Raw genomic sequence first — 26,641 nt, 5'->3', positions numbered from 1 at the left:
AACATAACCTTTCACTACAAAACCACTCCTTTTGCTTGTATAAAAAACATTAAAACATTTTATTTACATAAAGCATATCATTTGGGTAATAGTGGATTCATTTTTTCATATAAAATGTGTAAAAAGAAGATTTTTATACACTAAGAAAACCCAGTCAAAAAAAGTTAAATATTAAGTGAACCCCCCTCCCCAGACATACAAAAAAATTAACTTGCTTTTGGTTTTATGCATACATTTTGGATAGTATTTTCTTGCTGTTATATTTTAGTAACGCACTGCCTTGTAAGGATGGCTTTTAGGTAGACAATAGCGCCACCCGGTGAAAATAATGACTAAACAAATCTTTGCTAAATGTGAGGTCTTGAGAAAGATTTTAGGGGATATTCAAGTCCTCTTCTACTTCATCCTCTTCCTTGTCGTTGTGTTTATGGTCCCCAGAATTCATAGTGAAACCCATGTGTTTTTGCAAGGCATCCAAACTAGCCTGCTTGACATAGTATTTGATATTTTGTGAGGGTATCATACTTAGGAGCTCTTGCATCTTGGTGAATGCCTGTTAAAATCAAAAGGGGAAATGAGATGAACTAAACCTCACCTTGAAAGACCTCTCAAATGATTATCGTTTGTAATTACAGCTTTGAAGTTGCCTTGCTGGCAATGATGGTCGACCACGAAGCCAATCACATCCCCGACTCTGACAGCAGCGTCCAGTTCGGGCTCCTCCAATAGGTCTTCACATATAGTCAGTGCTTCTTCAGAATTTTCACCATTTGTTTTTAACCTGCAAATGAAATCAAAGAGTAGTGAAATTCAAATGCATTTTCTACTTTAGAAATAAGTTAAATATGAAAAATGGGTATTTACTTGCGTGCATGGGAAAACTTTTTAATGAGGGTGATTTTACGTTGTAGTTCAGCCAATTTGGCTTCCTGTTGTCCATCTGAGCTTTTGACTTTGACAAGACATTTGACCGCATCACTCAAAGCATCCAAAGCCTTATCATAGCTCTGATAGTCATCAATTTCCACCTATAATATGGTTATTGAATTTAAAAGTGTTTTAAATGATTAAAAATGGTTGCATTCTTTCAATATTTGTTCTAAAAAGTAAAAGTACAACTACGTTACCTGTGCTCGGGTTTCATAGAAGCCAGCAAGCAGGTGTGGTGCTCTGCCTTTTGTATAAAAAGCAACAATGGTCTTTAATATCTCTGGATTTTTCCAGTCGACAGACTGGAGATAGTTAGCGGCCATGATGAAAAGCTCCCTCTGGCGACAAACATTGGCAAAAAGTATGATCCTCTCCGTGTCGCCTGATTTGAGGAGGGCCCTCATTGCCTGTTTGGAATAAAGACAAATTCATTACATTCCGCCACCAGATTTGTATATCCAAACACTCGTGTGTCTTGCCTTGTGTTTGTTTCCGGCCTGGGTGAATTTCTTGGAGGCCAAGTGGTAGTTTCCCTGACGCACGCAACACTCAGCAATCTTTTCCAGCAGCTCCTTGTGAGATTCTTCAGACAAATCTTTAGAATCCGTTGCAGTCATTTTCTCCGCAAACTCCTCTGTGATGGTGAGGTTCTCGTTTACACATAATTCCAGAGCCTGAGGATACTGAGAACAACAACACGGTGCAAATTTTAGCGTACAAAGACACTAACGGTTGTATACTGGATATATAAGAACTGGTACCTTCTTGGCTGCAATTAGCAGCTCTACTGCTCTTTTATACTGAGAATGCTGGATGAAAAACTCGGAACAGCGCGCCAGGAGGGCAGGATCGGAGCTTTCATTCAGATCCTCGGCAACCATCTGAAGAGCTGCAAACTGCTCTGTGGCAAAGGCCACTTCCAGGGCTTTGGAAACATAACCGGCCTAAGGATTTAAACAAAAGACTTGAACATTGCCATCATGTGGGTAGTCGTGGCAGGAAAGCAAATAGGCAGAGTTAGAAAATGACACTCATACTTTGTGGTAGAGCGAAACTGCACGGTCCATGTGGACGCCTTTCTCCTCGTAGTAACAGGCAGCTTCCATCATATCTTCAGGGTTACTAAGCAGAGCCAGGTTCATCAGTTGGTCATCAAGTCCATTCTCCTGTTCAGCAATAAAGAGATAAGAGTTAAGAATTCTGTAAAACAACAATACAACGCTGAAAAATGACAGTGTGATGAACTCACCTTACAAAGTCGAATGGCGTTGTTATAGGCCTGTGCTCGTGTGTAAAAGTGAACAGCTTGCTTGGTGTCATCATGACTTTCATAGTGCCTGGCAAGGTGGTAGGACGCGGCCCTATCACCTGTGTCGATGGCTATTTCACATGCCTGTTCCAGAAACTTATTTAAAAAGGGAGAAAACTACAACAAAATATATCAACATTTCGACTTTGTGACAGAAAACATCGAGTATAATATTACTCATACAAGACTATAGAGTACATACACCCGCACATCAATTTAATCTGAAATGTATTGAATGTCTTTTGCCGTCAACGGCAGCCATTGCATTTAATGTATATGAATTGGATCATATACAATTTTTCCATTAAACAACAATTGTCAACCTACTTACGCTACTGTACCTTCTGAATGTTCCCCATATAGCAGTAAACTCGAACCAAGGAGAGGTAATCCTGGGCTGACTCGTAGCAGTCCAGAGCTGAATCCATGTCTGACTGGCTCTCCAAATACTGGGCCCACCACTTGTAAAGGTTCCTGTGTTGATATATTTTGATTGTGTAAAATACTTGTGTAAAATACACTGTATACTGTATGAAGGAGAAATATGTGTATTATGTAAACCCTATGAGGATGTACTTACTTGTCTTTCATCCTGTTAACGTAGATCTCCAAAGACGCTGGATCATCCTGAAGCATTCTGGGCACATCCACTCGGTGAGTTTCCGATTTTTCATAACTGGAGAGATTATTCGACAAAGGAAGTTAAGCCAAAAACAAGATAATTCTGCACAACAAAAAAAACCTACTTAGCCAGAGCCAAGCTCTTATCCCCCATGGATTCCAGATAGCGGGCATAATTGTAATAAGTGGTGCGGAGGTGGATTCGATCGTGATTCTCTGCGATTTCTAGAGCCTTCTCGCATTGGCCAGCTGCCTGATAGAGATTGTTGAGAAGGTCGTAGCGTTGACAGCTCTTGTACAACTTTTCAGCATCCTCCTGTTGGAGGGCAAGAAGGGAAAGACAACATGCAGATATTCTATTTGCAAATTTAATAAGATTCAATTTGTCCGAATTTTACCAGCATGCCAAGCTGAATGGCCAACGCTGCTATGTGGGCCTCTGGCTCGGGCTCCACTTCGGCCTCCTTCAGAGCTTTTGCCGCTCTGGCATTTCCCATGTTGCCAAGACATACTCGGGCCACATCAAGTCGGCGGGTTTTCACACACATGCGCGCCATGTTTTCCCATACGACTTTGCTGTGGAAGAAAAAAAAAAGACCAAAATGAAATATTTATTAATCATTTACACATATTTGTTTATTCATTTGGAATGCATGCATAAGGGAAAAATGTCACGGTCAAAGAAGCTGTTGTTTTGCAATGTAGAGGAACTACACTGTACTTTTTCCCCTGTGCAGAATTACTTACATTAGTATCCTTCCTTGTTTTTTCCTAAGTTTCTAATGTCTAATCTCAAGTCTGAACCCATTTTCCTGATCGCTTTAAGTTAATATTCAAAATTCCTTAGCCATCTGTTCCTTATTTAGTCTCCCCTGCACCCTCCTCATGGCTTTAGCAGATACAGATGTGTGCTGTTTATTAAAGTTAGGCAACGGGAAATACCCCAAATCTGTAGGAGACCATGGCGTGTAAAGGGGTAAAAAAGTACATGTAAAATATGCAGTAAAATGAGAGAATTGTTACAAATGAATAGGCTTGGCATGAATGCCCAATAGCAATGAGAGAGAAGTTGAGGAGCCAGAAAAGGAAAGACAAGAGAAGGAACAGGTCTACATTTGGCCCCTCTTCCCAGCCTCTTTTCCTCTCAGGAAACACATCCTGTTGCTGGCCGACTATGGTGGCCAATGTGTTTGTTGCACACAAGAGAGGACTTCAAGTGAACTCCCCCCCTTCTCCTCCCATATTGGAGACAAAGGAATACCCAAAAGTGACGTCCAAGAAGGGGGGTCTTTCTGGACATTTGAGTCACACCAGAACCTTGGCAGGCATGCACATTTGAGGTGACCGTGAAGGAGGGAGCTGAGCAGGTTATGAAATGCTGCTAATGTACATTGGTGCACTCCGACAAATCAACTCTGACCTAAAAGGATTTGCTGTGAGGGACGTCGAGAGGGGCTTCGTAGACAGAAGTGGAGGGAGGTGATTTGATTCTGTTTTGGAAGCAGAGGACAGATTCTTCATAGCAGTGCAGCAAATTTATCCCTTTGTGTACTCTGCACATGCAAGTGGAGAATATTTGCAAGAGATCTGATAAAGAACATCCACAAGTCAAGCTGCAGCCATCTAAAGCCACTGGAATGGACCTCGGTATCTACTGGATTGATCCAAACATACCGACAGTGCTGTCAGAAGAGGAAGGCTGAAGAATTATGGATGAGTGAATGAGGATGAACGGAGATGTTGTTTAGATAGACACCGAGACGACACCCTGGCTTATTCTCCGTTTCTCTACTTTGCAAGTGACTCTCTCGGAAGAGGCGATAGTGGTAGTTCAGAGGAACCACGGGGCTCGGGGAGTGGGTGAGGAGGACTGGCAGGCACCGGGTGTCACATGGCCGTGCAGAGGCTCGTGGCTGCAGCAGTGGCGGTCGCCCTGCTTTCTCTGGTGCTTAACAATGTGGCGGCATTTACCCCGAGTTGGGTCCTGCAAGCCCTGGAAGACGGGCGGAAGAGGAGCGTCGGATTGTGGAAGATGTGTCCCACGGGAGGGGAAAGGGCTCAGGTGGCACAGAGACAATGTGAAGGTCTGGGATGGGGCTCAGAGTATGCTGGCTATAAGGAATCCCGCAGCTCCGTAAAATGTAAGTGCTAGATAAATAGAAAAGCAGAACTGCTCTGTTTTGTTGTGGCATGTTATGCTTTTTTTAATACTACAACCTGGATGTGTGAAGTTCAATGAATGGTTAAATCGTCCAATTATATAAGTGTGAATTTGTATCTGCATTGTATTTAAAACTCACCCAAAATGCAACGGGTTAGGCTCTATGTGATATATGATCATAAGAGGACAAGCTGTCTTGAAATATTATTGATTGCTAATTTAATCTCAAAGTAGATTTAATAAAACTACTTAAACAATTTATTATCAGAGCAAACTTATTTGCAACAGACACGATTAACTTCATTAGGATCTTTGCAGCTTCCTCACAGAGGGCGCCATTCATGTATTTCAGCCAATTAAGCATCATTCACAAAAGTCCATTCAGGAACAAGTTTGGGAAACTACTTATCCACTGCCAACTATGTACAATGAGCAGTAGCCTCAGTGTGATAAAACCAATACTGTTACAATGCGGTGCAGCAGATCAAGTCCTACATGCTTACAGTTTTAAATTATAAATTATTCTCTGAAAGCAGTTTTTTTGTTAGCCAAGTAAAGATATTATATATACTTCAGTTCAACAAAAGAGTGATATGACTATTTTGCTTCCAAATCAATGGGTGTTTGGAGGTATAACATTTTGCTCTTTCTGTTCCCTCAAGTGCAATTCGACATGATGCGAGCGTGCAACCTGATGGCGACCGTCGCCTTGACGGCTGGGCAACTAATCTTCTTGCTTGGATTTATGGAGTTGCCCTTCATCACACGGGAATCTCAATGGTGGGAGGAGGCTATTGCAGCACTCTTTCAGCTAGCCAGTAAGTACAATATTATGTTATCATCATCTACAAATTAAAATCTTAAGGGATAATATACTGTAGTAGCCTTTAGGTACAATAAGGGATAGATTAGTAATTTAGCCGGAAATGTACTCAAAAGAAATAGAGCCAGCAACAAGAATAAAATAAACATATTTGCCTTCACCTACTGGCAGAGGTAATAAAAAAGACTGACGTCATAAGTGACCCCGAACATAGCCACAAAGCCAATAGGGATTGTCCCCATAGTCCACCGACCCTTGAAAATTAAGTGTCAGAAAATGAATGGGAGTCTTGGGACATTCGCAGGAACTAAAAATGGAACATATGACGTTGTATCCCCTTTGAATCCATAAGGACTTCCACTTCTTCCACATCAAACTCCTCAAGTGTGACGTTATGAACCTTGTAACCTTAGTACAGGCATGGGACTGGCATTCCCCAAATTTCCCACCAACTCCAAACCATGGAAATGTTCTAAAAGTTGAAAAAACATGACAAGTTTCAACAATTCTAGACTCTTAAAGTAAGAATTAAGAATCAAATTTCCCTATAATCATAGAATAAGGCCAGTTTCCGTCATTTGGCGGTGTATCAGTCTAAGGTCTGCTCTGGATCTATATTTAGTCTTCGCCCAGAACCCATGAGCCATAGCTACAGCGAGCCAGGGAGCGACTGGTGGGCGCCAGGATATCCCTGCGCAGGACGAGGAAATGTCTGTGACTACCTGTTATGCAAACCCTCGAGATGAAGAAGGAAAAAGCCGAGAGGGGGAATGCACGGGAAAGACAATTTCGACAGGGACCATGTTTCTAAAATGCATGCAGTTGTCTGTCCACTTACTGAAGACATTGCATCTTTAGGATAGTTTGTTGTTTATCTCTCTAAATGAACTCCCCAACTGAATATATTTTTTTATAAGATTGTTATAAACTGAAGGACCGTGATTGGAAAGTTGTAAAATTGGGTAAAAGATACTTAGCATTCTCTATCTAGATTTGAAAGTGGTTTTCTGATCATAAAGAAGAAGAAAGGCCAATGAAAGCTTCTTCGTGTTAGGCGACAATACAGCTGGACTGGCACACACCTATTTCCTTTCTAAATTTAGAAAGGCTTCCTGAAAAAAATAGTATCTTCCAAGTGACAATCTGACCATATATGGTCAGCAAAGCAGCCCAAGGTTATCATTGCAAGTGAAACAAAGAATGCATATTGATTTCAGGAAAGCTGAAAATGTCGGGCTTCCAACTCACGTGGGAAAAGTTTTTAGTAGGACCGTTGGGATGGACAAGAACGTAGACTAGGACCCCAGCCAGATCACATTTTAGTTTTTTCTGACCTCAGAAGAAGCTAAAATTGTGTTTTATTTTTTTGGTATGGATGAAATAAAGCACTATATTTTATACGCTTTCTTTTTGTTGTATGATAAAAACAAGATTTCAAGATTCTCAGTGAGCGATAACATCAAACTTCCAGTAAATGCACGCGCCTCGAAGGCCCGGGTGCGGAGTGGTTGGGAAGGAAGGATGGAAAGAGTATGAAGGGGGGAAGGAAATGAACGAGATAAGTGTGTGCCAAAAACCAGAAGTTCACATAGTCCACCCTGATTGCAACCTGAACAAGACATTATACTTTTTCTAGAAAGAGGAGCCAGGTAGGTTAAACACTGAGCCACTAAGCAAACAGAGTAGTTGACATACATACACTGTTATTCACATCCTCAGTTCAAACAATGCTAGCCATCTTAGGGCAGAGGTAAAGCAAGGAAACTATAAATGAACTCTGTATACTTTGATGCAGGAAACGCATTGATTCACATCAAGTATTTACATTTCCGGTGATTATTTTTGGTAGCTTTTTAGAACTGGGACATTGAAATTGTGAAGGCAGTGCTGGAAATACAACTAACTGGGACAATCTTTTAATAGCCAAATTGTAGGAAAGGTATTTTGTTAAACAAGAATGCTGATGCAGTTCAAAGGATCAGCATGAGACAAGATGCAGGGCGCCATAGTTTCTTAGATCGTGGGTTCTCAGAAGAATCAAAGGTTTGAGGAAAACAAACATTTGAAGCATTTTTAGGTGTATTATTCCCTGATGTTTTTAGATCTTGTCTATTTGCAAAGCCTTTTGAGTGACTTACGAGTTGGGGAAGAAAAACTTCCTCACATGCAATGAGGCTCTTATGAGACCTTAAATGTACTCACCCAAGTCAAATTTGTGTAGTATGCATGTTTTTTTACTTCTTGTAACCTGGCAATTTTTGCAGCAAAGTATTTCACTTGCTTTTCCATAAAAATCTTAAGAGGGTGACTTTTTATAGGTGAAGAAACAACAATTTCAAGAAAAAAAAATAGAATTCCATCAACAAACAGTTGGGGAATTAGATGGGTGGAGGATTTTGGGACTCAAAACAATGCCACAATAAAAATAACCATCAATGACTAACCATGTACAACAATCACCAAAATATTTAGCCAGTGGAATGTTCGTAATTGTTAAATGTTTGTCTCTTTTCTCCTGTGCAGGTTTTGTACTGGTGATTGGACTCGTGACCTTTTACAGGATCGGGCCTAATACACGTCTCGCCTACTCCTGTTACGTGAACATAGCTGCATGCCTGCTGGCTACCACAGCGGCGGCCATGCTTATCTGGAACATTTTACACCGCCGTGATGACTGTCTATCACCACGAGTTATCATCATCAGTCGTTCACTGACGTCTCCTTTCCGCCCACGACTGGACAATGATTATGTGGATTCACCATGTTGACAACACTGCTACATTTCTTAATCAGTTTTTTGATAGTTCAATGACTTTATATCTGCTTGCATGTGTTTAAGATCATAATCTACTACACATGCAAGTCATGTTACCAGGCAAAAATTCCCTTTGTGATGTCGAATGGTAAAAAAAAAAGATCTATACCACTAATTTTGGACACTGTGGGAAATTTAACATCCTGCCAAGCAGAAGATCAAGCTGGACCTTGATTGTTATATGTGCACTTATTCCAAACTTTTCTTGCATTATTGCTATGAATTGGAGTGGTGAAAGTATGGTTATACAAAGTAAACCATAACAGAATACCTCGTTTTTTTTTACCCCATTACTTTGAAACATACCTAATTGTATTTTTGTCCTAGATTAAAAAAACATACATGTTTTTAAGGGGTCAATGCAATATTTCATTAAAAAAAACTTGCGTTATACAAGTAAGATTAAAGCAAATGATGGTTATTCTTTGCTTTATGACTGCATGCACTGCTACATAAAAACAGGGAAGAGCTAAAATACACAAGTACTTTTAGCAATCCATGTAATCCATTTAGATGTCTGCTTGTTTGTGGTTCATTTGAATTCTAATAAAATATTAGTGAGCTGTATTAAAACATAATGCTATCATGACAGGGTTGGATTATTGCAGTGAAACGAGATGTACTAATGTGTTAAAGAGGGGCAATATTTGGGATTATTATTAAAACCTGTGTTTCTCTTACGCTTTTAAACATAGGGATAAATACAAATAATTTATTGAATTCATTCAATATATTTGAAAGTCAATCAAGTGGGTTGTCTTGTTGATTAGTATACTGCGTAGGAATACATAAGTAGAATGTATTTTAGTTTTTTTTAATCTGTTTATTGTCTAAATAAGAATAATTAATTGTATTATAATCTATTTACCAGGCTTCTCTTAGTGTTTCTATGAAGAATTAATTTAGACATGATGGCGACACCCGTTGCAGGTCAAGGACGACATGAATCAGAGGAAATAGCTCAAAGTCTGGACACAGACATTCCAGCCCATACCAGATATTGCTGCATCATTCCGAGGAAGTCGATCAACTATTTCAACAATGACATTAAGCCCCAACACATTGTATATGTACATTTTTGAAAAGGCCGACTTAGTTTCTGGCTGTAAAAACTGTACCCTCTGCTAAAAGATGCCACTAAGGTAAAGGAGTGTGATGTGTTTCTTACCTTTTGATGAGTTTGATGGACTTGAAAGCTTCGTCCATGTGTCCGACAGTGAGGTAGAAGCTGAAGTTGAGCATGGCGTCGCGTGTGGACTTGTCGCAGTTCTCCAGGCCTTCAAAGTCTCTGAGCGCTCGCCTTGAAACCATTTGGGGGAAGAGGGCCACTGACCCCCTTGATGGTTGGCTCTGGTTTGCTGGCGCTGACGTGGCAGAAACTTCCTTTAGAACAAGCAAAAATAATGTGAGAACCAAATAAAAACAGCCAAAAAATTAATAATACTGCAATTTTAAAGTTTTTTTCTTTAGAATTCATTAAAGAAAAATTCAACTCATTTGCTGTCATTAACAGCGATGGACAAATCCATTTGAATTGATCCCCAATGATCACTTATATGATAGAAGATATGACAATAATTGTGGTCAAGAACTATGGTCCTAGAAATGCTTTCTGTAAGCAGCAAACTACAAAGCATGGACAGCAAATTAAAAGCCAAAGCTACTCAGCACACAGGGATTCATTTGCCCGGCTGGGATTCACAAATATTTAGTTTTCCAAAGGGAGGGAAAACTAGCACTTACTTCCGATTGAACGACACCGCCCCTCCGTAATAATACCTGGTGTGTGTAACCCAAACACACATTGCACATTTAAGTAGTAGTGGTGGGCAAAAAGGAAAAGGCACATTTAACAAAGCTTTTCCCCCAAAAAAATGTCAGGAAGAAGCAAATATGTGAAGATACTTGCAAATTTTCTAGCCTTACCTTGCAGCTAAAATAATAGTAAGGCACATCAAGAGCAAGGAGGGCTTGGAGGCCTGCTGGTTTGGGATAACAATCCTGCAAAAGGAGGCCATGTTCCTGAGTACAGAAGAGGGTAACCACGGACACGTCCACCTGGAAGAATCAAAAGGACATGAATACAGTGCAGGAAAATATGATCCATAATGTTTTATAAAGGCAGAGAAGAATTATGTGTTTACCGTGTCCCAGTAACCCGCGGATGAGGTTTCAGAGCTAATTGGCACAGTCTCACACACAAATAGTCGAGGTTCACTCTCATCCCAGAAGTGAGATACAGGGCATCGGCAGCTGAGCTCGCTCAATTGAAACTGCTGTCTAAAGTGGAAAACGTGTGGAAAGTTTACCAATGCAGTTTAAAAAAAAAATACATAAAAAATAATCCTTTACTCACCTTTCACTGTCTTCAGGTTGTGTAATACCACTAGATGGTCTGCCAGTAAAAAAGTCAAAGTGTGTAACAGTGTCCATTTCAATATCATAGAAGTAGACTTTCTGGTCAGGTCGGCCATTCACCTAACAGGAAAGTGCATGGAAAAAGTACTTGAGACATTGTTAAGAACATAATATTGGTGGAATACGTTCTTAATTAAATAAGAATTGCTACTTTTTACTCACCTGGGTGATCAGGATGCTGACTTGACTGCCATTGGCATTACACTTAACTGAACGAAGGGCTCCTAGATTGGGAATCTGGTCAGCCAGGTTCTTGGCATTGCAGTGAGCTTTGGCATCTCTACAAACAGACATATTATTGTACACTTTTCAGCCAAGATGTATTTTAACTGTAACAGTTTTGACAAACCTTCGTGTGAGGTCATAGACTCTGATATGTGACGTGTCTGTACCAACTACCAGGTAGGATTGACACACACTGAGGAGAATTGGGTTCCCCTCTGATTTGGAGAAGGTCAACAGCTGTTTTACTGTACCCTAAATGTGAGAAATTAGAAGGTTTAGATTGAATTTAATTAGAATTGACTGTATGGCTTTGTAAAAAGGGTCTCCAAACCTGTGGTGTGCGGATTTGTACTCTGTTAGGTTCCACCGTGTACAGGTTTTCACCATGTACATCGACGATGTGGGAATCGCAAGGGAATGATCCTAGAAAATAGATTAAAAGAAAAAAAAATAAATTGCATGTACAATTTTTATATCAGCAACAATAATGTATGGGTGCACAACTTTCTTCTCTTTTTTGTCATTCAGAAAATGTGAATGGCCAAATCTAGTGACATACCTTTATTGTGTAACGCTGCTCCCGTCATTTCAAACACAGTGACCTGTTTGCCACTCCAAACTGTTGCAGAATCCTGCCAAAAAATGTTTGAGCATAAGTTTTTGAAAAGCATACCCAGTTGAATTTAAGGACCTGTTAAGATTTATTTTCAAAAAGAAGAAATCAACATCTAAGTAACTAGCAATCGCATGACCATATCATTTTTTTTAGGTCATCCATAGTCCGAAGAAAGTCAAATTGACTGATGACTCCCTTGATTTTTCTTTCTTAGTGACTATCATATATTTTCACTGATGTAAAATTCACAGTGACATCACATGCTGCTTACCTTGGTCACACAGACCCCTTTAATGTGCATTTCGGACTGCAGGGCCAAGTGCAATCCAGTGTGGAATTGGGTGATACTGAGTTGGGTTGGCGTCAACTGCACTGCTGCCACCTGTTGGCTACAGTGAGCGGACATGACGTGCTCGTGCAGGATCACCACCGTGTTGGAATTGTTGGCCGCCAGCAGATTTAGACTGGATCCCCACTGAAATGCAAACAAGTGTTGAGATATTCATCAACAAACCACAAGATAAGCAAGCGTTTCAACAGTACCTGCAGTTGAATGACATTCCCTTCTATTTCTGTGGGTGTCTGTAGTTTCCACTGGGCTTTTGTATCAATTCTACTGCTCTCCGAATGTAGTGCCATCTTCCACATGGCGATCCGACCGTGACTGGTTCCAGCAGCGAGCATTTCTAGGGAAGTATTATAGTAAACATGGTAAGTTTGTACTCATTCGATGTCAAAAATCAAGATAAATATTTAAAGTACCTTTTCCTAAACAGTAGGAAACACAGTTAACCATCTCGCCACGCTCAAAGCCCAAAGACTCATCGAGGGACAAGGCGTAGTTCTCATTTCGTTCCAGATCCCAAAGCCTAAAAAAATAATAATTAAAAAATAGATAAAAATCAGGAAATAAGGTAAATGGCCTCCAATTGGATGGCAGTCCACGGACCTGATTTGTTGCTCCCCCGTTGCCGTGACGACGAGACTATTCTGCGCCCAGACCACATCGACGCCTTGTCCGCTTCTACTGCTCAGCTTGACCTTGAAAAGTGTTTTTGTACCAAATGGGAATAGGTGAAATGAAATTACTATAAGAGTCAGTTGAGGTTACCTTTTGGAATTCCTGAGCTTCCCCCTCTGGTCCCACTGTGTACTGTGATAGCATCATCGTCTCAGTAATCACAGTCAGTACTGCCTTGGGCTCAGCATAGAACATTTTCTTGATAGCACCATCCATACTGAGGAGCATGTTTGTTTTGCCATGCTCGTCTACATTGTGTACCTTGCCTGTAAAACCAAAAGGCTTCATTCAGCTCAATGCTTCTCAATAAGGGGGTCAAGGAACTCTGGAGGGACTTCAAACTGTAGCTTTGGGTCAATAGATTACTTTGTAGGAAATCATCAAGTCATAACATTTTTAAAAAGTCTATACTTGCGTCTGGGGACTAGCGTACTTTAACTCATATATCAAACCATTTAAGAAATAGTCTTGTTCTTACCATCGGCTGTACTGACATAAAATGCAAGGCCTTCCTGTGGCCCCATCTTCAGTGGTGCCCCCTTCCAGCTGAACATGTCCAAAGCATTCTCATCTCCACTCACTGATGCACGGGCCAGCATATTAACATCACTGTAAAATAAAACCAAAAAAATGACCACATAAAATCATGAAATGATATAAATATTTTCTATTTTATTCATACTCACTCTCCTGGTGCTGCAGGTTTGAATATGCAGTAAGTGATGGGGGAGTTGTATGTATGCTTAACTAGGTAATATCCTTGAAGTCTCCCTCTGGCATCCACCTTCCAAACAGCTAAAGCTCCACTCTGTTGTGAGGTAAAAGTTTTTAATTATGTATTTTCAAACTCCTTAACTGTCATTGATACTCACCTGATCTCCGGTGACCAATCGGCTTCCCGAGCTACTCCACTCCAGCAGTGTGACGTGTACTGTGTGCGTACTTGGCAGAGCATTTTGATCCCCGGAAGGGTGTGATAGAAGCAACACCTCACCATTTTCCCACCCCAGAGCTAATACAGGCTTTAGAGGATGCCAACAAAGCACTGTGGCCCGGTGGGCACGCTCCACGCGGCAATTCTCCACATTTTCTCCCTGTATTTTAGGTAGGAATTAGATTAGAAGTCAAGACAATAAAACATTCTCTCAACTATCTTCCTACTAACCTGCTGCAAGTAGATGTTGACATTTCCCCCAGTGGTGGAGTTTCGTGAAGCAACAGCCAGTAATGAGAGAGCTGGATGCCACATCAACTGAGAGGGCTCCTCGCAATTCTCAGGGGTCTCGACACGGTGGTCAAAATACACTGCCATGTTTCCTGTGTACCTAAATGTATGGGGAAAAAGAGATTGATTATCAACATTAAATGTGGGATTTTTTTCCACAAAATTTCAAGCTGTTGCAGGTTCTAACACGGCGGAAAATTGGATAGGTTTAAACTACAATTGCAGAATAACACTGACTGAAAATGAAGCAAGCCAGAGGAGACCAGGGCTCTTAAAAACGGGGAAATTTTGAATAATGATTTCATTTTCAAATGTTTTGACTTATTGGATTGACATCACGACCCGCATTGAATTGAATGGTTATATTGTCATTATCAAGTATAATGAGATTTAGATGTTCAAAAGGAAGTGCACACATAACAACAGACAAATAAATAATCAAGGAATAAGTAATAAATAAAAAAGTAGTCAACAACATAGATCAGTAGGGAAGTGCACGAATAACTACAAAAAACAGATAAACAATCAATAAATAATCAATAAATAAGTCATCGTCAACATAATGCATCGATCCCTAACGTTATTAATGCAAATTGCATTATTATTGATACACGATCACAATATTGCAGCAATATTGCGATCGTGCATCAATGATAATGCACATTTAAAATCTAAAATCACTCTCCGTATAAAAACTTTATACAAAAGAGGTCATCTGAGAGCAAAAGTAAACCCCAAACATGTTCGATTGCATAGTTGCTCAACAACAAAAGATGTTTTAACCGGATTGTCTGCTGATCGTGTCATTTGGACACACATTTCAAGAGTTGTCAAGTCAGTGATCAGTCCGCGAAATACGATCCCTGTACGTGTTTTGCACAGATCGGTAATAAACATACCGTCAAAAGCGTTTCTCCTCTTCAACGGTGTTTCCAAATGGACTTTGATCGTTTTTTTAGGAGATCTACATCGAGAAAGCTAGCGTAACAAGTCCTCTCCCAGTGGCATCCATTTTGGATTCCCCCACTAGGCTTTCCTCGCTAGGATACATTATCCAAACAGAATCTAAGCCCTCACTGGCTTCTTTTGGAGAAAAAAATAGGCAAAGAGAACGTCAAATGTCTTTTGAAAGATTTGCCAATGCCACTTAAATATATTTGGTTAAATTTCCAGTCGATCTTGAAGAATTGTTGTCGCCTGTATCGCTACGACTGCGTCTCTGACTGTTGCCCCTGACAACACGCTCGGTCTGTTACGGAAATTAACGAAGATGGCCGAAGTGTGACGTTCGGAGACTTTCTGCGTAAATGTATTGACAGGACATAGTAAATGTCTAGATTACACTTCTACACAATGTGTAAGGTTTTATTAAAAATATCAAGAGCACGCAAAACTATTTTCCTTTGTCTGTGCAATTTTATCAGGCTAAAATTTGAAATGTGGCTGAAAAAAGACAGAAAACAATGAGTATTAAAACATCTTGTAATCTCATGTTTGTCATTTCAAAATATGAATCCCCAAATTTGTAAATACAAAAGTTGTCATTTTTTAAACAAGAAAGCAAACCTTTTTTTGGTCAGTGCAACCCTATTCTTCTTAATACTACATAAAAATTCACATTTGAACTTTTGTACCAATTCTAAAATTTAAAGTTTTAAGTTTTCAGGACAGAAGTCGACAAATATAAAAATAACCTTGACTTCGTGTGTCCCTAAAGTGTTGACAATTGTCCCTGAGACAACAAGAGGAAAGTGTGCGACGTCAGCAATCACAGCTCGTCGTGCCCCGCCTGCTCCCTGTCCTCTTCCACCTTCAATTTGAGCTCCTCCGCCGTGATTTGGCCATTCTTGTCGCGGTCCTGGTTGCCGAACATATCGCCGATCACCTGATCGGCGGGCGCCCCGGGCTTCAGCCGACCTTTGCCTTGTGATACCTGCAGCTTGATAAATTCTGCAAACTGAAAAACCCAAAATAAAAACATTAATAACTAAGCCAAAAGATTATATCATCGATTTTGTTTTGTTACCTCTTCTTGGAGCACGACGGCATCCTTGTTTACATCCATGGCCTGGAAGAGGTCCTCAGGGGTGTCGTTAAGCCACACGAATAGGTAACCGGGTGGCACGCCTTTCTGCACGCGCACCATCTCGATGTCGAACATAAGCACAGCACTGCCAGGCACTCCTTCGGCTGAAAAAAATGACATAATTATGCTTTTCCTAAGGATTTGCTGTGGTATTTAGGAAAACAAAACCAAAAAAAATCAATGTTGACTGGATTAGACGTCTATAACTGTCAATGGCATCTAATGAGTGAAGCTTACCTCCTTTTTCTCCATGACCCAAATGAGGAGGCACAGTGACTACACGCCTCTCTCCCTCACACATGCCTAGCAAGGCCTGTTCCAGCCCGTCGATCACTTTGTCTGCGCCCAAAACGGCATCTTGGAGGTTTGCGTAATCGTGTCTGTGAAAAGTGAAAGGAATTAATTCAACTTGATATATTTGGTCATCTATGTGGCATGACTCACGATGAGAAAAGACGCGTGCCATCCACTAAGGTACAGTTGTAGTGGTAGTGGACCAGGTCGTCCACTTCGGTGGTCTGGTTGCACTCTGCGGGTTTGTGGAGGACCCGCACGTCCACTTTGTCGCTCGGGTTGTGGAAGTCGATGACGTGGATGTCAAAGACCAGAACAGCGGATGGTGGGATCACATCACCTGTAAACAAAAAGGGGTGACAATAAACTGAGCTATCTAAAGTTATATGTTTACAAATTTTGAGTGTGAAACGTACCTGCTCCGCCTTCTCCATAGGCCAGATGCGGGGGGATAATGGCCCTCCTCCGCTCCCCCATGCAGACCCCCAACAGGGCTTGATCCATACCTGCGATCACGTAACCCATTCCGATGTACGTGTTGTATGTGCTGTTCCTCTGGTAGCTGCATGCACGTAAAAAAAGATAATGGAGCTTAGTCATGATACTTTTTGGGCACTAGGACTTCTATCATAGTAAATGACTTCAAATTTGCAACTGGGCTGACCTGGTGTCGAAGGTGACGCCGTTGAGGAATGTTCCATTGTAGTGGTAGCGAACGTAATCCCCAGATATGGACCGGCGATCGCACGACTCTGGTACTGTCTGCTCCTCCACAGTGATGTTGTCTTTGGGATTGTGGACGTCCACCAACAGGATGTCAAAGACTAGAGTGGCGTGGGGAGGGATCTCCACTCCTAGTGGGTGACCAAAGAAATAAAGTAGAAGGAATTCAGGAACAGGAATTTAACATGTACCTGACAAAATGCAGTGCCTTTTTAATGGACTTTACCATTTTAAAATGTAAAGACTGCATGAATAATAGAAAATGAATATAACCAAAAAAGGACAGCTATATTAGTTTGAATGTAGTATTGTCCTGATACAAAAACTTTCAACCTGATATTTTTCTTACTTCTAATTTCAAAATATATTCATTTATTTCATACATAAGGACTGCTAATCCAATTACATCATGACATCAGGTTATTCACAATGTATTGTTTTATTTAATATACAAAACACTCTCTTATGATCATTACAACCCCTTTCTCAAATAACACACTATTCTATGTATACCTACTGTACTTCATATAAACTTAATGAGTAAGCAATAGAGTCCCGGATCTTGATTTACCTGCGCCTTTTTCTCCATAGCCTTTGAAAGGCGGGATGACGATATGTCGGATCTCGCCTACGCACATGCCAAGCAAGCCCTCATCCATGCCTTTGACCAACCATCCCTCACCAACCAAGGAGTCGCGGGTCTGCTTTCGCACGTAGCTGCGTGGGGCTCATAAGGGCCAAAAAGTCAAACACAGAACAGACAACACCCCTGTGTGACAGAGTACAGACAGCAGAGACAAAAGAGTCATTTGGACCGGAAAGGAAACGTCATTCCCAAGTCAAGTCGAGGGCGTCGGGCCCGACTTCACCTGGAGTCGAAGGTGGTGCCGTCCAGCAGGGTGCCGTTGTAATGGTAGCGCACAAAGTCGCTGCGCATCACTGAGCGCTTGCAGTCTTTGGGGGTGCTGATGGTTTTGGTCACCACCAGGTCGGCTTTGTTCCACAAATCCAAAAGAAGAACGTGGAAGACTAATGTTGTGTCCGGAGGGATCACGTCGCCTGCCATCAAGGGAGAAAGTCGATTTTTAAAGCTATTGTAGTACTTTAGATGCCTTTACTAGGACTAGATGTCCAATCCATTTTGTCTGGGAGGGACGGTGCCAAAAGAGTCGCATTGAAAGATGTGAATTCACAGTCAATATTATAAGTTTAAATGAAATTGGACTTCTATCCTTATCAATGGTAAAATAATGCTGGCCCAAAAATAGTTTATGGGAATGAAAAAATGGAGGAAAGAATCACTGTGGAATATTTCCTGGTTAATCGAATTCTCGATTCCAATATATTCACCTCTTAAACAAACCAACAAAAAACGTCATATCTTTATCCAAAATATACAAAAAATAAAAATCTATTAAGCAAATCCTAATAACATAACTCAAGAATTTGAAGGTTCCTGCAAAAACTAAACTTTTCTTGTCCTTCTTACCATCTCTTCTTTCATTCATTTGCAAAAAAAAAAGTGTTTTTGTGGTAACTTTTTGGTTCTTACCTGCTCCGGTACTGCCATAGGCCAGATGTGGGGGGACAGTGATAGTCCTACGCTCATTGACGCACATGCCCAAAAGGCCTTTCTCAATCCCTGCTATCAGGCGACCCTCCCCGAGGAGGCCCACCTTGGCTGCCCCTCTCTGGTAACTGAAAAGGGAAGAAAAAATGCAAACATCCTACGTGTCAAGTCTTTGCAAAAAGAAACCTGCAGCATCGCTGCCCTCTAGCGGACAAAGTTATAGCCAAGACAAACATATTATTCGCGATCAAATCATCAAATCGTAGGCCTAAATAAGGAGGATCTCACCTGGAATCGAACGTTTTTCCTTCAAGAAAAGTGGCGTTGTAGTGATATCGGACCTGATCTCCGTCTTGGGCTTGCCTCGTACAAGTTTCGGGGATAAAGTGTCTGTCCACGACTACATCTCCGAGGGGGTTTGGGTTGCAGCCCACAGAGATCACCAACACGAAAAAGATGCAATAGGCAAACATGGTCCTTCTAAAAAACAAAACTGAAAAATCACAACGGGAAGAATAACTTTTTTTAAGGATTTAAAAGTGGGCTGCAGACGTGGACGACCTTTAGAGGACTGTCTGAAGCCTGCAGGCAGCCTTTTTGGTGGGAGGAATGTCGGAGTTAGGGGTGTGGGTAAAGTTAATTTAGTCAAGGTGACGACAAAGAAGGAAGAAATACGCTTCTGGTTAATAAAAATAAAACATCCGGGGTCAATATAAAGTTTTAGAAAAGAAACTCATCGACTGTCATTGACATCTATAGCCGGCCAATTCATTTGAACAAGGAGTGGGTTAAAAATCAATAGTTATTTGCTGCCATCACTCCAAGTTGAAACATATTGGACAGTTAAAAAGGAGAAACATTTAAAGATACTTCAGAAGGATGAGCTTAGAATCATTTAAATGTCTAGAAGTAAAAAACAAACACTAAAGTGCATGTCATCACAATGTTCATAATGTGCAATACTACTGTATTTTAAAGGATTAAAGCCCAACCCAAAAGTATGTACCGCTTTCCCCACAAACGTTAGGATGAATACGATGTATTTTTTAAGTATGAAAGCCCAATCAACACGTATTTACAGCCCCGCCCTCGGCCCACCCATTGACTAATGCATGTTATTATAAAAACAATGTATTTTTCTTTTAAGTATTAAAATCCAACCAAAACGCATTGACAGCCCCTCCACACAAACATATACTGACTAATGCACGTTATTATGAAAAGAAAAATATATTTTTTATCTGTCCTTTTTTAATAGGCGTGTCCGAAGCCAGAGTTCAAATAGTCGACGTCAGACGCCAAACGGGCTTGATGCGCCAGGAGGCATGATGGCGGTGCGTGCGTGCGTGCACTGCAGAGCGGCTCATAAGTGACGATTTGCCGACGAAATCCTGCCAAACTTCTCGCTGAACGACGCTGCACATTTGGTACCTTGTCATTTGGGGTTTTCGAACCCCCAGTTCTCGTCTTAAGAGTGATTTTTGACGCGATGTAGCCCCACGTGTATGCAGACAGCAAAATGTTTGTAAACAAATTGGCTACATTGCGTTAAACGATCGCTCCTTGTTTAAAAAGAAATCATTTCATTGTGTGTTTCAGCCACTCATCGAGCACAGACTGCTGGGAAACATCAAGAATGTGGCCAAAACGTCCAGAAAGGAGCAGCTTGTCGACGCCATAACAGAGAGTCATTATTAAATAGTTCTGATTTTCTCCATCCGTGTAATATTTAAACGCCAGCGTTCGTTCAGTGTTCAGGGCTTTGCGCAATTGGCTCGATTTTCATCATGATACATTCAAATATTTTTTTAAATAACAAAAAAAAACTGAGGATTAGTCACCCACATGTCATTAGTGGATGTGTGAGGAATAAACAGTAATCCCTCGATTATCGCGGTTAATGTAGACCAGACATGGCTGTGTTAAATTATAAACTGTAAATTAGGCTCATCCCTATTGAAGTAAATTAAAAAAAATACTGTAGTGGCAAGTGAAGGAGTAGCTTTTCACATCTTTCTGAACTTACAAAAAAAATCTGCCATGTAGTGGAACTGAACATAAATAAATTATAAACTTTCACCCCCTTAACTTTTTTAAAGACTTCAAGGCTTGGACCTTTTTCATATTAGTTTTAAATGTGGTTTTGACACAACTGATTTAACAATAGTGCAGGTGTCATTTTTGACTCATTTAAACATAACAAGAAAAACAGAAGCTCTTTGTGTATTTAAAATTTTAAAGAATGATTGGATTTGAAATTGACTGAAAACTTAAGGCAGAAGTAGGCTTTATTTTAACCTTGTAGGCCCCTGTCCAGTGTTGTTAAATTTCCCTGATATATTTTCGTGGAGGAAAACAGACGATCGTTTTAGTCTCTACAGCAGACTGTCTAATATTGCCTTTTGGCGCTAGTCTGTACTTTAATCTATTGTGCCTTCACTCTTTTTTTGGTTTCCTGCCTATGTACAGACAGGCACAGGGCAGAACCAATTTGAGTTTTTTTTTTCATTTAACTTTGTGTATTGACCCCCCTTTTTTTGTTTTCCAGATTCCACCTGAGGGGGACCAGGTTTCCTGCCATGGTAGAGGCTCAGGCACCCCAATCTGAGTTTATTTCCCCTTCAGAATCCACCCAAGGGGAACCAGGTTTCCTGCCTATGTCGAGATTGGTTCTGCCTGAGCCTATCTCGACATGGGCAGGAAACCTGCTCCCCTTGGCTGGAATTCTGAAAAACCAAAAAATTGGGTCAATACATAGTTAAATTTAAAAAAAAAAAAAACATTTGAAGGTCTTACCTTTTTATTTTGAAAAAACTCATAGATTTGTTCTGCCTGAGCATATCGATGAGTTTTTTCCAAAATAAAAGGTAAGACCTTGTGAATGTTTTTATTTTATTTTTCAGAATTCCCCCCAAGGGGACAAGGTTTCCTGCCTATGTTGAGATTGGTTCTGCCTGAGCCTATTTTGACATGGGCAGGAAACCTGGTCCCCTTGGGGGGAATTCTGAAAAATAAAATAAAAACATTTCCAAGGTCTTACCTTTTTATTTTGAAAAAACTCAGATTTGTTCTGCCTGAGCATATTGATGAGTTTTTTCCAAAATAAAAGATAAGACCTTGTGAATGTTTTTTTTTATTTTTCAAAATTCCACCCAAAGGGGACCAGGTTTCCTGCCTATGTTGAGATTGGTTCTGCCTGAGCCTATCTTGACATGGGCAGGAATTCTGAAAAACCAAAAAACATTTCCAAGGTCTTACCTTTTTATTTTGAAAAAACTCATAGATTTGTTTTTTCCAAAATAAAAGGTAAGACCTTGTGAATGTTTTTATTTTTCAAAATTCCACCCAAGGGGACCAGGTTTCATGCCCTCCGCCCCATTTTTCAAAATAAAAGGTAAGACCTTGTGAATGTTTTTTTTAATTTAACTCTGTGTACTGACTTTTTTTGCTTTTCAGAATCCACCAGAGGGACCTGGTTTCTGCTTATGAACAGATAGGCTCAGGAGCCCCCAATCTATGAAGTTTTTCAAAATAAAAGGTGAGTCCTTCTCAATGTTTTTTTATTCAACCCTTTTTCTTGTTTTTCAGAATCCACCAGAGGGACCTGGTTTCTGCATATGAACAGATAGCCTCAGACACCTTAATTTTTCAAAATAAAAGGTAAGCCCTTCCCATTGTTTTTTCAACTAACTTTGTGTACTAACCCCCTTTTTTTGTTTTCGAATCTTCTCCACCAGGGGGTGGAGAAGATTCGATTTTTTACGATGCTGGACCATCGACGGGAACCAATCTACAAACTTTTTCAAAATAAAAGCTGACATCCTGTTTTCCAGATTTCCTGCTGGTGACAAGGGGAACTACTTCAGTTTTTCAAAATAAAAGGTGAGCCCTACTCATTATTTTTTCAACTAACTGTACTAACCCCCCCTTTTTCAGTTTTCGAATCTTCTCCACCAGAGGGTGGAGAAGATTCGATTTTTTACGATGCTGGACCACCGACGGGAACCAATCTACAAACTTTTTCAAAATAAAAGCTGACATCCTGTTTTCCAGATTTCCACCTGGTGAAAGGAGGAATTACTTCATCTTATTCAAGTTTTTCAAAATAAAAGCTTTGAAATGTAAACATGTGTTGGTCTTTATCTAACAAAAAATGCAAGTCACAATTAGAGTTAAAAAACTTTATTTACAAGTAAACATGTGTAGATAAAAAAAACAGCAAAACACTTAGAAAAAAAAATGAAGAAAAAAAGGGGGGATAAACACTTAGAAAAAAATGAAGAAAAAAAGGGGGGATAAACACTTAGAAAAAAAATGAAGAAAAAAAGGGGGGATAAACACTTAGAAAAAAAATGAAGAAAAAAAGGGGGGATAAACACTTAGAAAAAAAATGAAGAAAAGGGGGGATAAACACTTAGAAAAAAAAATTGACGAAAAAAAGGGGGGATAAACACTTAGAAAAAAAAATGAAGAAAAAAAGGGAGGATAAACACTTAGAAAAAAAAATGAAGAAAAAAAGGGGGGATAAACACTTAGAAAAAAATGAAGAAAAAAAGGGGGGATAAACACTTAGAAAAAAAATTGACGAAAAAAAGGGGGGATAAACACTTAGAAAAAAAATTGACAAAAAAAGGGGGGATAAACACTTAGAAAAAAAAATTGACAAAAACAGGATAAACACTTAGAAAATTATTCAGGAAAAGAAGCAGGGGGAATTGACATTTGGAAAATAAAATTTGAAAAAAGCAGGGGGGATATATAATTAGAAAATTAAATGGGGATAAACATTTAGAAGATAAATCTTTAAAAATTGGGGAGGATAAACACTTGGAAAATAAAATTTAGAACAAAAACGGGGGGATTAACACTTAGAATATTAGAAGAAAAAAACATTCTTGCTCCAACATTAAATGACAACCTTCTTACTTTAAAGATCTAGTCAAAAAGCTGTGGAAATGAATGGCCAGTGAAATGTCATCATGATTTAGGCTTTTATTGAATTTGGATTTTCAGAAATACAGACACCATATGATGCAACAGAGACATCTTCAAGTGGGCAACCAAGATACCCCAGGCCTGTTGCGTGGAAGAAAAATAGCAAAAGTTAGAATATATAGAGACTGGAGATTCAACTTTTTTTGTGGGGGTAAGTTTTACCTTGATCAGTCCCAGTCTCCCCTTCTGTAACCTCAAGAGTGATCTAGGCACACAGAAAGCTGCATCTTGGTGCTAAACAGAGAAAAATTGCACACAAAAAAGCACAAGTTAACATATCCTGGAGATTCAACAGGGAGACTTAGTTTCTTTTTTTTTTTAATGGGAAGTAGTTTTATCTTGATGCTAAACAGTGACAACTTCATTTGGGGGTTGCCAACCAATTACAGCATAGAGAAATCTTACAAGAATTTTAATAAACGATAAAGGTAAAAAATGAAAATAAGTTAGCGATTAAATATACAGACTGAAGTTAACAGCTAGGTAGGACAAGGGTGTCAAACTTGGGTTGGTTCGCGGGCCGCAATAAGGTCAACTTGATTTCACGCGAGCTGTACTATTTTTGAAATAGATATTTTTTTCTATTTAAATTGGATTTAAAAAACTGCATTGAAAGCCCTAAATATTCAGTTTTTTATAGATCTGAAACAAATGTTTGAGCTTTTATTTTCTTCATGAGGGAAAATATCTTGTAATAATTTGTTTTTCATTTCAAAAGAAAACAATATATTTTGGGGAAAATGTTCAATATTAGCGTGGAAAACTATTTTCAAAAATACATTTATTTTTAGATTTTACAATATGCTTTTATTTAAACTTAAAAACACAAAAAGTAAAAAATGGATTTAAAAATACAATTGATTTAAAAAAGGGGAAGATGAGGTAACATAATATACATGTATAATCTTCATTTAAATTTGATCCTAACAGAAAGTCAGCACTCATGATTTACTTTCTCGGGCCGCACAAAATGACACAGCGGGCCAGATTTGGCCCGCGAGCCGCTGGTTTGACACCAGTGTAGTCTAGGAGAAATGTGGCTTAAATTTTGTATACGTGATTCTTTTGTTAAAACAGAACCATTACAAATCGGGAACGGGTGTTTAGCACCCAGAATGAAAACGATTACATACAAAACAACAGAAACTAAGGCGTGCCCCTGGATGTCATTCTAGATCTAGAGTGAACACTTACCCAGGAAACTGTCGGTTGATGTCTTGCATTGTTTGACTAAATCTAAAGTATTGCTACACGACTCAATAATGGAAAGAAAACGGAGAACATGCTATTTAAGTCAAATCGTGACGCCAACACTAATGCTGACTAGTAACATGATGTGGCACAAAGCCAGTCGAGAAAAGAAGCCCATACTTAAATTGTCGACGGTGTGTTAACGCTGGCATTAAACTTAGATCTTTGTTGGCGTTTTGGGGCTCAATTAATTGCTGAAAGATCTCCCGATCGCGTGATAAAAACGCATTTAGGCCAGTGAATTGCTCGATTATTCTTACCGTGAGCGTCCATCAACAGCGTTCCAAAAGGAAAAGTTACTGCGCATGCACTCAATTAGTAACCACGCTGCGTCGATAATGGGCGTAACCACCACGCCCACGTTGTCCTGTCACATTGAAAGTGGAAAAGATGGTGAGTTGCTTACCGCGCTCCTAAGAGGTGCTTTGTCCTCCCAACCCGTCTATGTTGAGAAGATGACGAAGAATAGTCGTGAATTGTGTGGTCTTGATGCTATAAAACACTGATACTAATAAAAGAATGAAAAAAATACATTCTTCAGGGTAGACAAAACTCATTTTGAACAAGGAAACAATATCTTGACCATAAATAGTTCCATTTATTCATTTGCATAGTTGTCTTACACAGAAGTAAAATGACAATAATACCGCATTTTATTTTTTCAAACTAAGAACCAGCAAGCAATGATTTTTTTCCAATGCATTAAGTGGCAAATATATCACGCTTCTCCAAATCATTGCTGTTATAATATGATGCCATAAAATCAACCGAAAGGGTTGGAGGTTGGTGGTTAGTTTGAACAGAGAAAGAAACAAAAAGTACAAATACTCTAAAAATATATAGAGATTAAAAGTTAAAGGTCATCATATAATCCAATGCAAAACTAAGTTTAAAATACCTGAGAAATCAACTATAATGTCACATAATCAGGTATACATACTTCTATGAAATCTGGGCCTGCTCTATATGCACTTTGTGAATATTTCCACTTCTTTAGGACAGACTAACACTCTTACAAAATCTTTATTGGGTGACAAAATCTTAAAAACTACCAATTCATATTTTTTAAAACATCTAAGAGGTCAAATAAATTATATATTCTTTAAAGAAAAATAATCTATGCAATATGAAATGTTCTAAAGGTGTATTTTTGTAAGGCAGGATTTAATTCTACATGCAGTTGGAAAATGCACCTTGTGAAAGTAACAAAAAAGGGTAAACAAGAAAAAACTATATTAGAAGAACACTCACTTCTAAACATCTTTTTCAATCTGTGATTGTACATTATATGGATTACAAAGTAACTACTGCAGATACATGATGATCTACACCCAAAGATACATTCTGCATGGATGCATATTTACGTATAAGAGCAGGTCGCTACTTGCAGATATTTATATTGCCATTAAATGTGCATGGGCAGAGCAATTGTGCCATGTCCCTTATGCCAGTGACATCATCTCTTTTGAAAGATGGGAAGGAAGGAAAAATAGTACCACAGGGGAAACGATTTTGACAGAACAGGGCATCCACAGCACAAATTGGTTGTGAATGAGGT

At 39.6% G+C, this 26,641-nt stretch overlaps 3 protein-coding genes and 2 long non-coding RNA genes across 7 annotated transcripts; 2 read left to right on the top strand and 3 right to left on the bottom strand.

Moving 5' to 3' along the window:
• Positions 1-69: 69 nt before the first annotated feature.
• Positions 70-15,422, bottom strand: ift140 (intraflagellar transport 140 homolog (Chlamydomonas)). The gene is made up of 30 exons (XM_077739395.1): positions 15,064-15,422; positions 14,105-14,264; positions 13,812-14,033; positions 13,626-13,747; positions 13,418-13,548; positions 13,030-13,205; positions 12,868-12,959; positions 12,681-12,787; positions 12,462-12,604; positions 12,190-12,393; positions 11,862-11,934; positions 11,634-11,725; positions 11,427-11,554; positions 11,240-11,357; positions 11,016-11,137; positions 10,804-10,939; positions 10,586-10,717; positions 9,828-10,042; positions 3,259-3,436; positions 2,986-3,176; positions 2,820-2,915; positions 2,581-2,713; positions 2,180-2,323; positions 1,968-2,096; positions 1,692-1,874; positions 1,410-1,613; positions 1,128-1,337; positions 865-1,028; positions 634-781; positions 70-553 (listed from the first exon to the last, which is right to left on the bottom strand). The coding sequence occupies exons 2-30, from the start codon at positions 14,249-14,251 to the stop codon at positions 374-376; spliced, it is 4,320 nt and encodes a 1,439-aa protein (XP_077595521.1). The 5' UTR covers positions 14,252-14,264; positions 15,064-15,422; the 3' UTR covers positions 70-373.
• tmem204 (transmembrane protein 204) lies at positions 4,072-9,256 on the top strand. Its single transcript, XM_077739396.1, has 3 exons — positions 4,072-5,001; positions 5,684-5,839; positions 8,368-9,256. The coding sequence occupies exons 1-3, from the start codon at positions 4,752-4,754 to the stop codon at positions 8,610-8,612; spliced, it is 651 nt and encodes a 216-aa protein (XP_077595522.1). The 5' UTR covers positions 4,072-4,751; the 3' UTR covers positions 8,613-9,256.
• A 206-nt stretch (positions 15,423-15,628) lies between the features above and the next one.
• On the bottom strand, positions 15,629-19,619 carry LOC144211538 (peptidyl-prolyl cis-trans isomerase FKBP10-like). Of its 3 annotated transcripts, XM_077738890.1 has the most exons (11): positions 19,399-19,619; positions 19,126-19,317; positions 18,820-18,965; positions 18,137-18,326; positions 17,839-17,984; positions 17,209-17,398; positions 16,961-17,106; positions 16,695-16,884; positions 16,488-16,630; positions 16,191-16,354; positions 15,629-16,121 (listed from the first exon to the last, which is right to left on the bottom strand). In XM_077738890.1, the coding sequence occupies exons 2-11, from the start codon at positions 19,308-19,310 to the stop codon at positions 15,933-15,935; spliced, it is 1,689 nt and encodes a 562-aa protein (XP_077595016.1). In that variant the 5' UTR covers positions 19,311-19,317; positions 19,399-19,619; the 3' UTR covers positions 15,629-15,932. The 3 variants fall into 3 exon arrangements, with proteins under 3 accessions (XP_077595016.1, XP_077595015.1, XP_077595017.1); XM_077738889.1 differs by having other exon boundaries at positions 19,126-19,618; XM_077738891.1 differs by lacking the exons at positions 18,820-18,965; positions 19,126-19,317; positions 19,399-19,619 and having other exon boundaries at positions 17,839-18,036; positions 18,137-18,269.
• Positions 19,620-21,831: 2,212 nt separating this feature from the next.
• Positions 21,832-22,963, top strand: LOC144212117 (uncharacterized). The gene is made up of 2 exons (XR_013329719.1): positions 21,832-22,497; positions 22,575-22,963. It is a non-coding gene; the product is annotated as an uncharacterized LOC144212117 (long non-coding RNA).
• An 851-nt stretch (positions 22,964-23,814) lies between these two features.
• LOC144211823 (uncharacterized) lies at positions 23,815-25,502 on the bottom strand. The gene is made up of 3 exons (XR_013329670.1): positions 25,344-25,502; positions 23,995-24,066; positions 23,815-23,913 (listed from the first exon to the last, which is right to left on the bottom strand). It is a non-coding gene; the product is annotated as an uncharacterized LOC144211823 (long non-coding RNA).
• Positions 25,503-26,641: the final 1,139 nt, after the last annotated feature.

This window comes from Stigmatopora nigra, chromosome 18, assembly GCF_051989575.1.
Source record: "Stigmatopora nigra isolate UIUO_SnigA chromosome 18, RoL_Snig_1.1, whole genome shotgun sequence".
NCBI lineage: Eukaryota > Metazoa > Chordata > Actinopteri > Syngnathiformes > Syngnathidae > Stigmatopora > Stigmatopora nigra.
This window is presented reverse-complemented; position numbering and strand designations above follow the sequence as displayed.

Coding starts and splice junctions, on each gene's coding strand:
- tmem204 (XM_077739396.1), top strand. CDS start 4,752: ATGGCCGTGCAGAGGCTCGTGGCTGCAGCAGTGGCGGTCGCCCTGCTT. Junction 5,002..5,683: donor ATCCCGCAGCTCCGTAAAAT/GTAAGTGCTAGA, acceptor TGTTCCCTCAAG/TGCAATTCGACATGATGCGA. Junction 5,840..8,367: donor AGCACTCTTTCAGCTAGCCA/GTAAGTACAATA, acceptor TCTCCTGTGCAG/GTTTTGTACTGGTGATTGGA.
- ift140 (XM_077739395.1), bottom strand. CDS start 14,251: ATGGCAGTGTATTTTGACCACCGTGTCGAGACCCCTGAGAATTGCGAG. Junction 13,549..13,625: donor AAACCTGCAGCACCAGGAGA/GTGAGTATGAAT, acceptor TTTATTTTACAG/TGATGTTAATATGCTGGCCC. Junction 2,916..2,985: donor AAGAGCTTGGCTCTGGCTAA/GTAGGTTTTTTT, acceptor TAATCTCTCCAG/TTATGAAAAATCGGAAACTC.
- LOC144211538 (XM_077738890.1), bottom strand. CDS start 19,310: ATGTTTGCCTATTGCATCTTTTTCGTGTTGGTGATCTCTGTGGGCTGC. Junction 18,327..18,819: donor CTATGGCAGTACCGGAGCAG/GTAAGAACCAAA, acceptor CCTTGATGGCAG/GCGACGTGATCCCTCCGGAC. Junction 17,107..17,208: donor GGCGTCACCTTCGACACCAG/GTCAGCCCAGTT, acceptor ACGTGCATGCAG/CTACCAGAGGAACAGCACAT.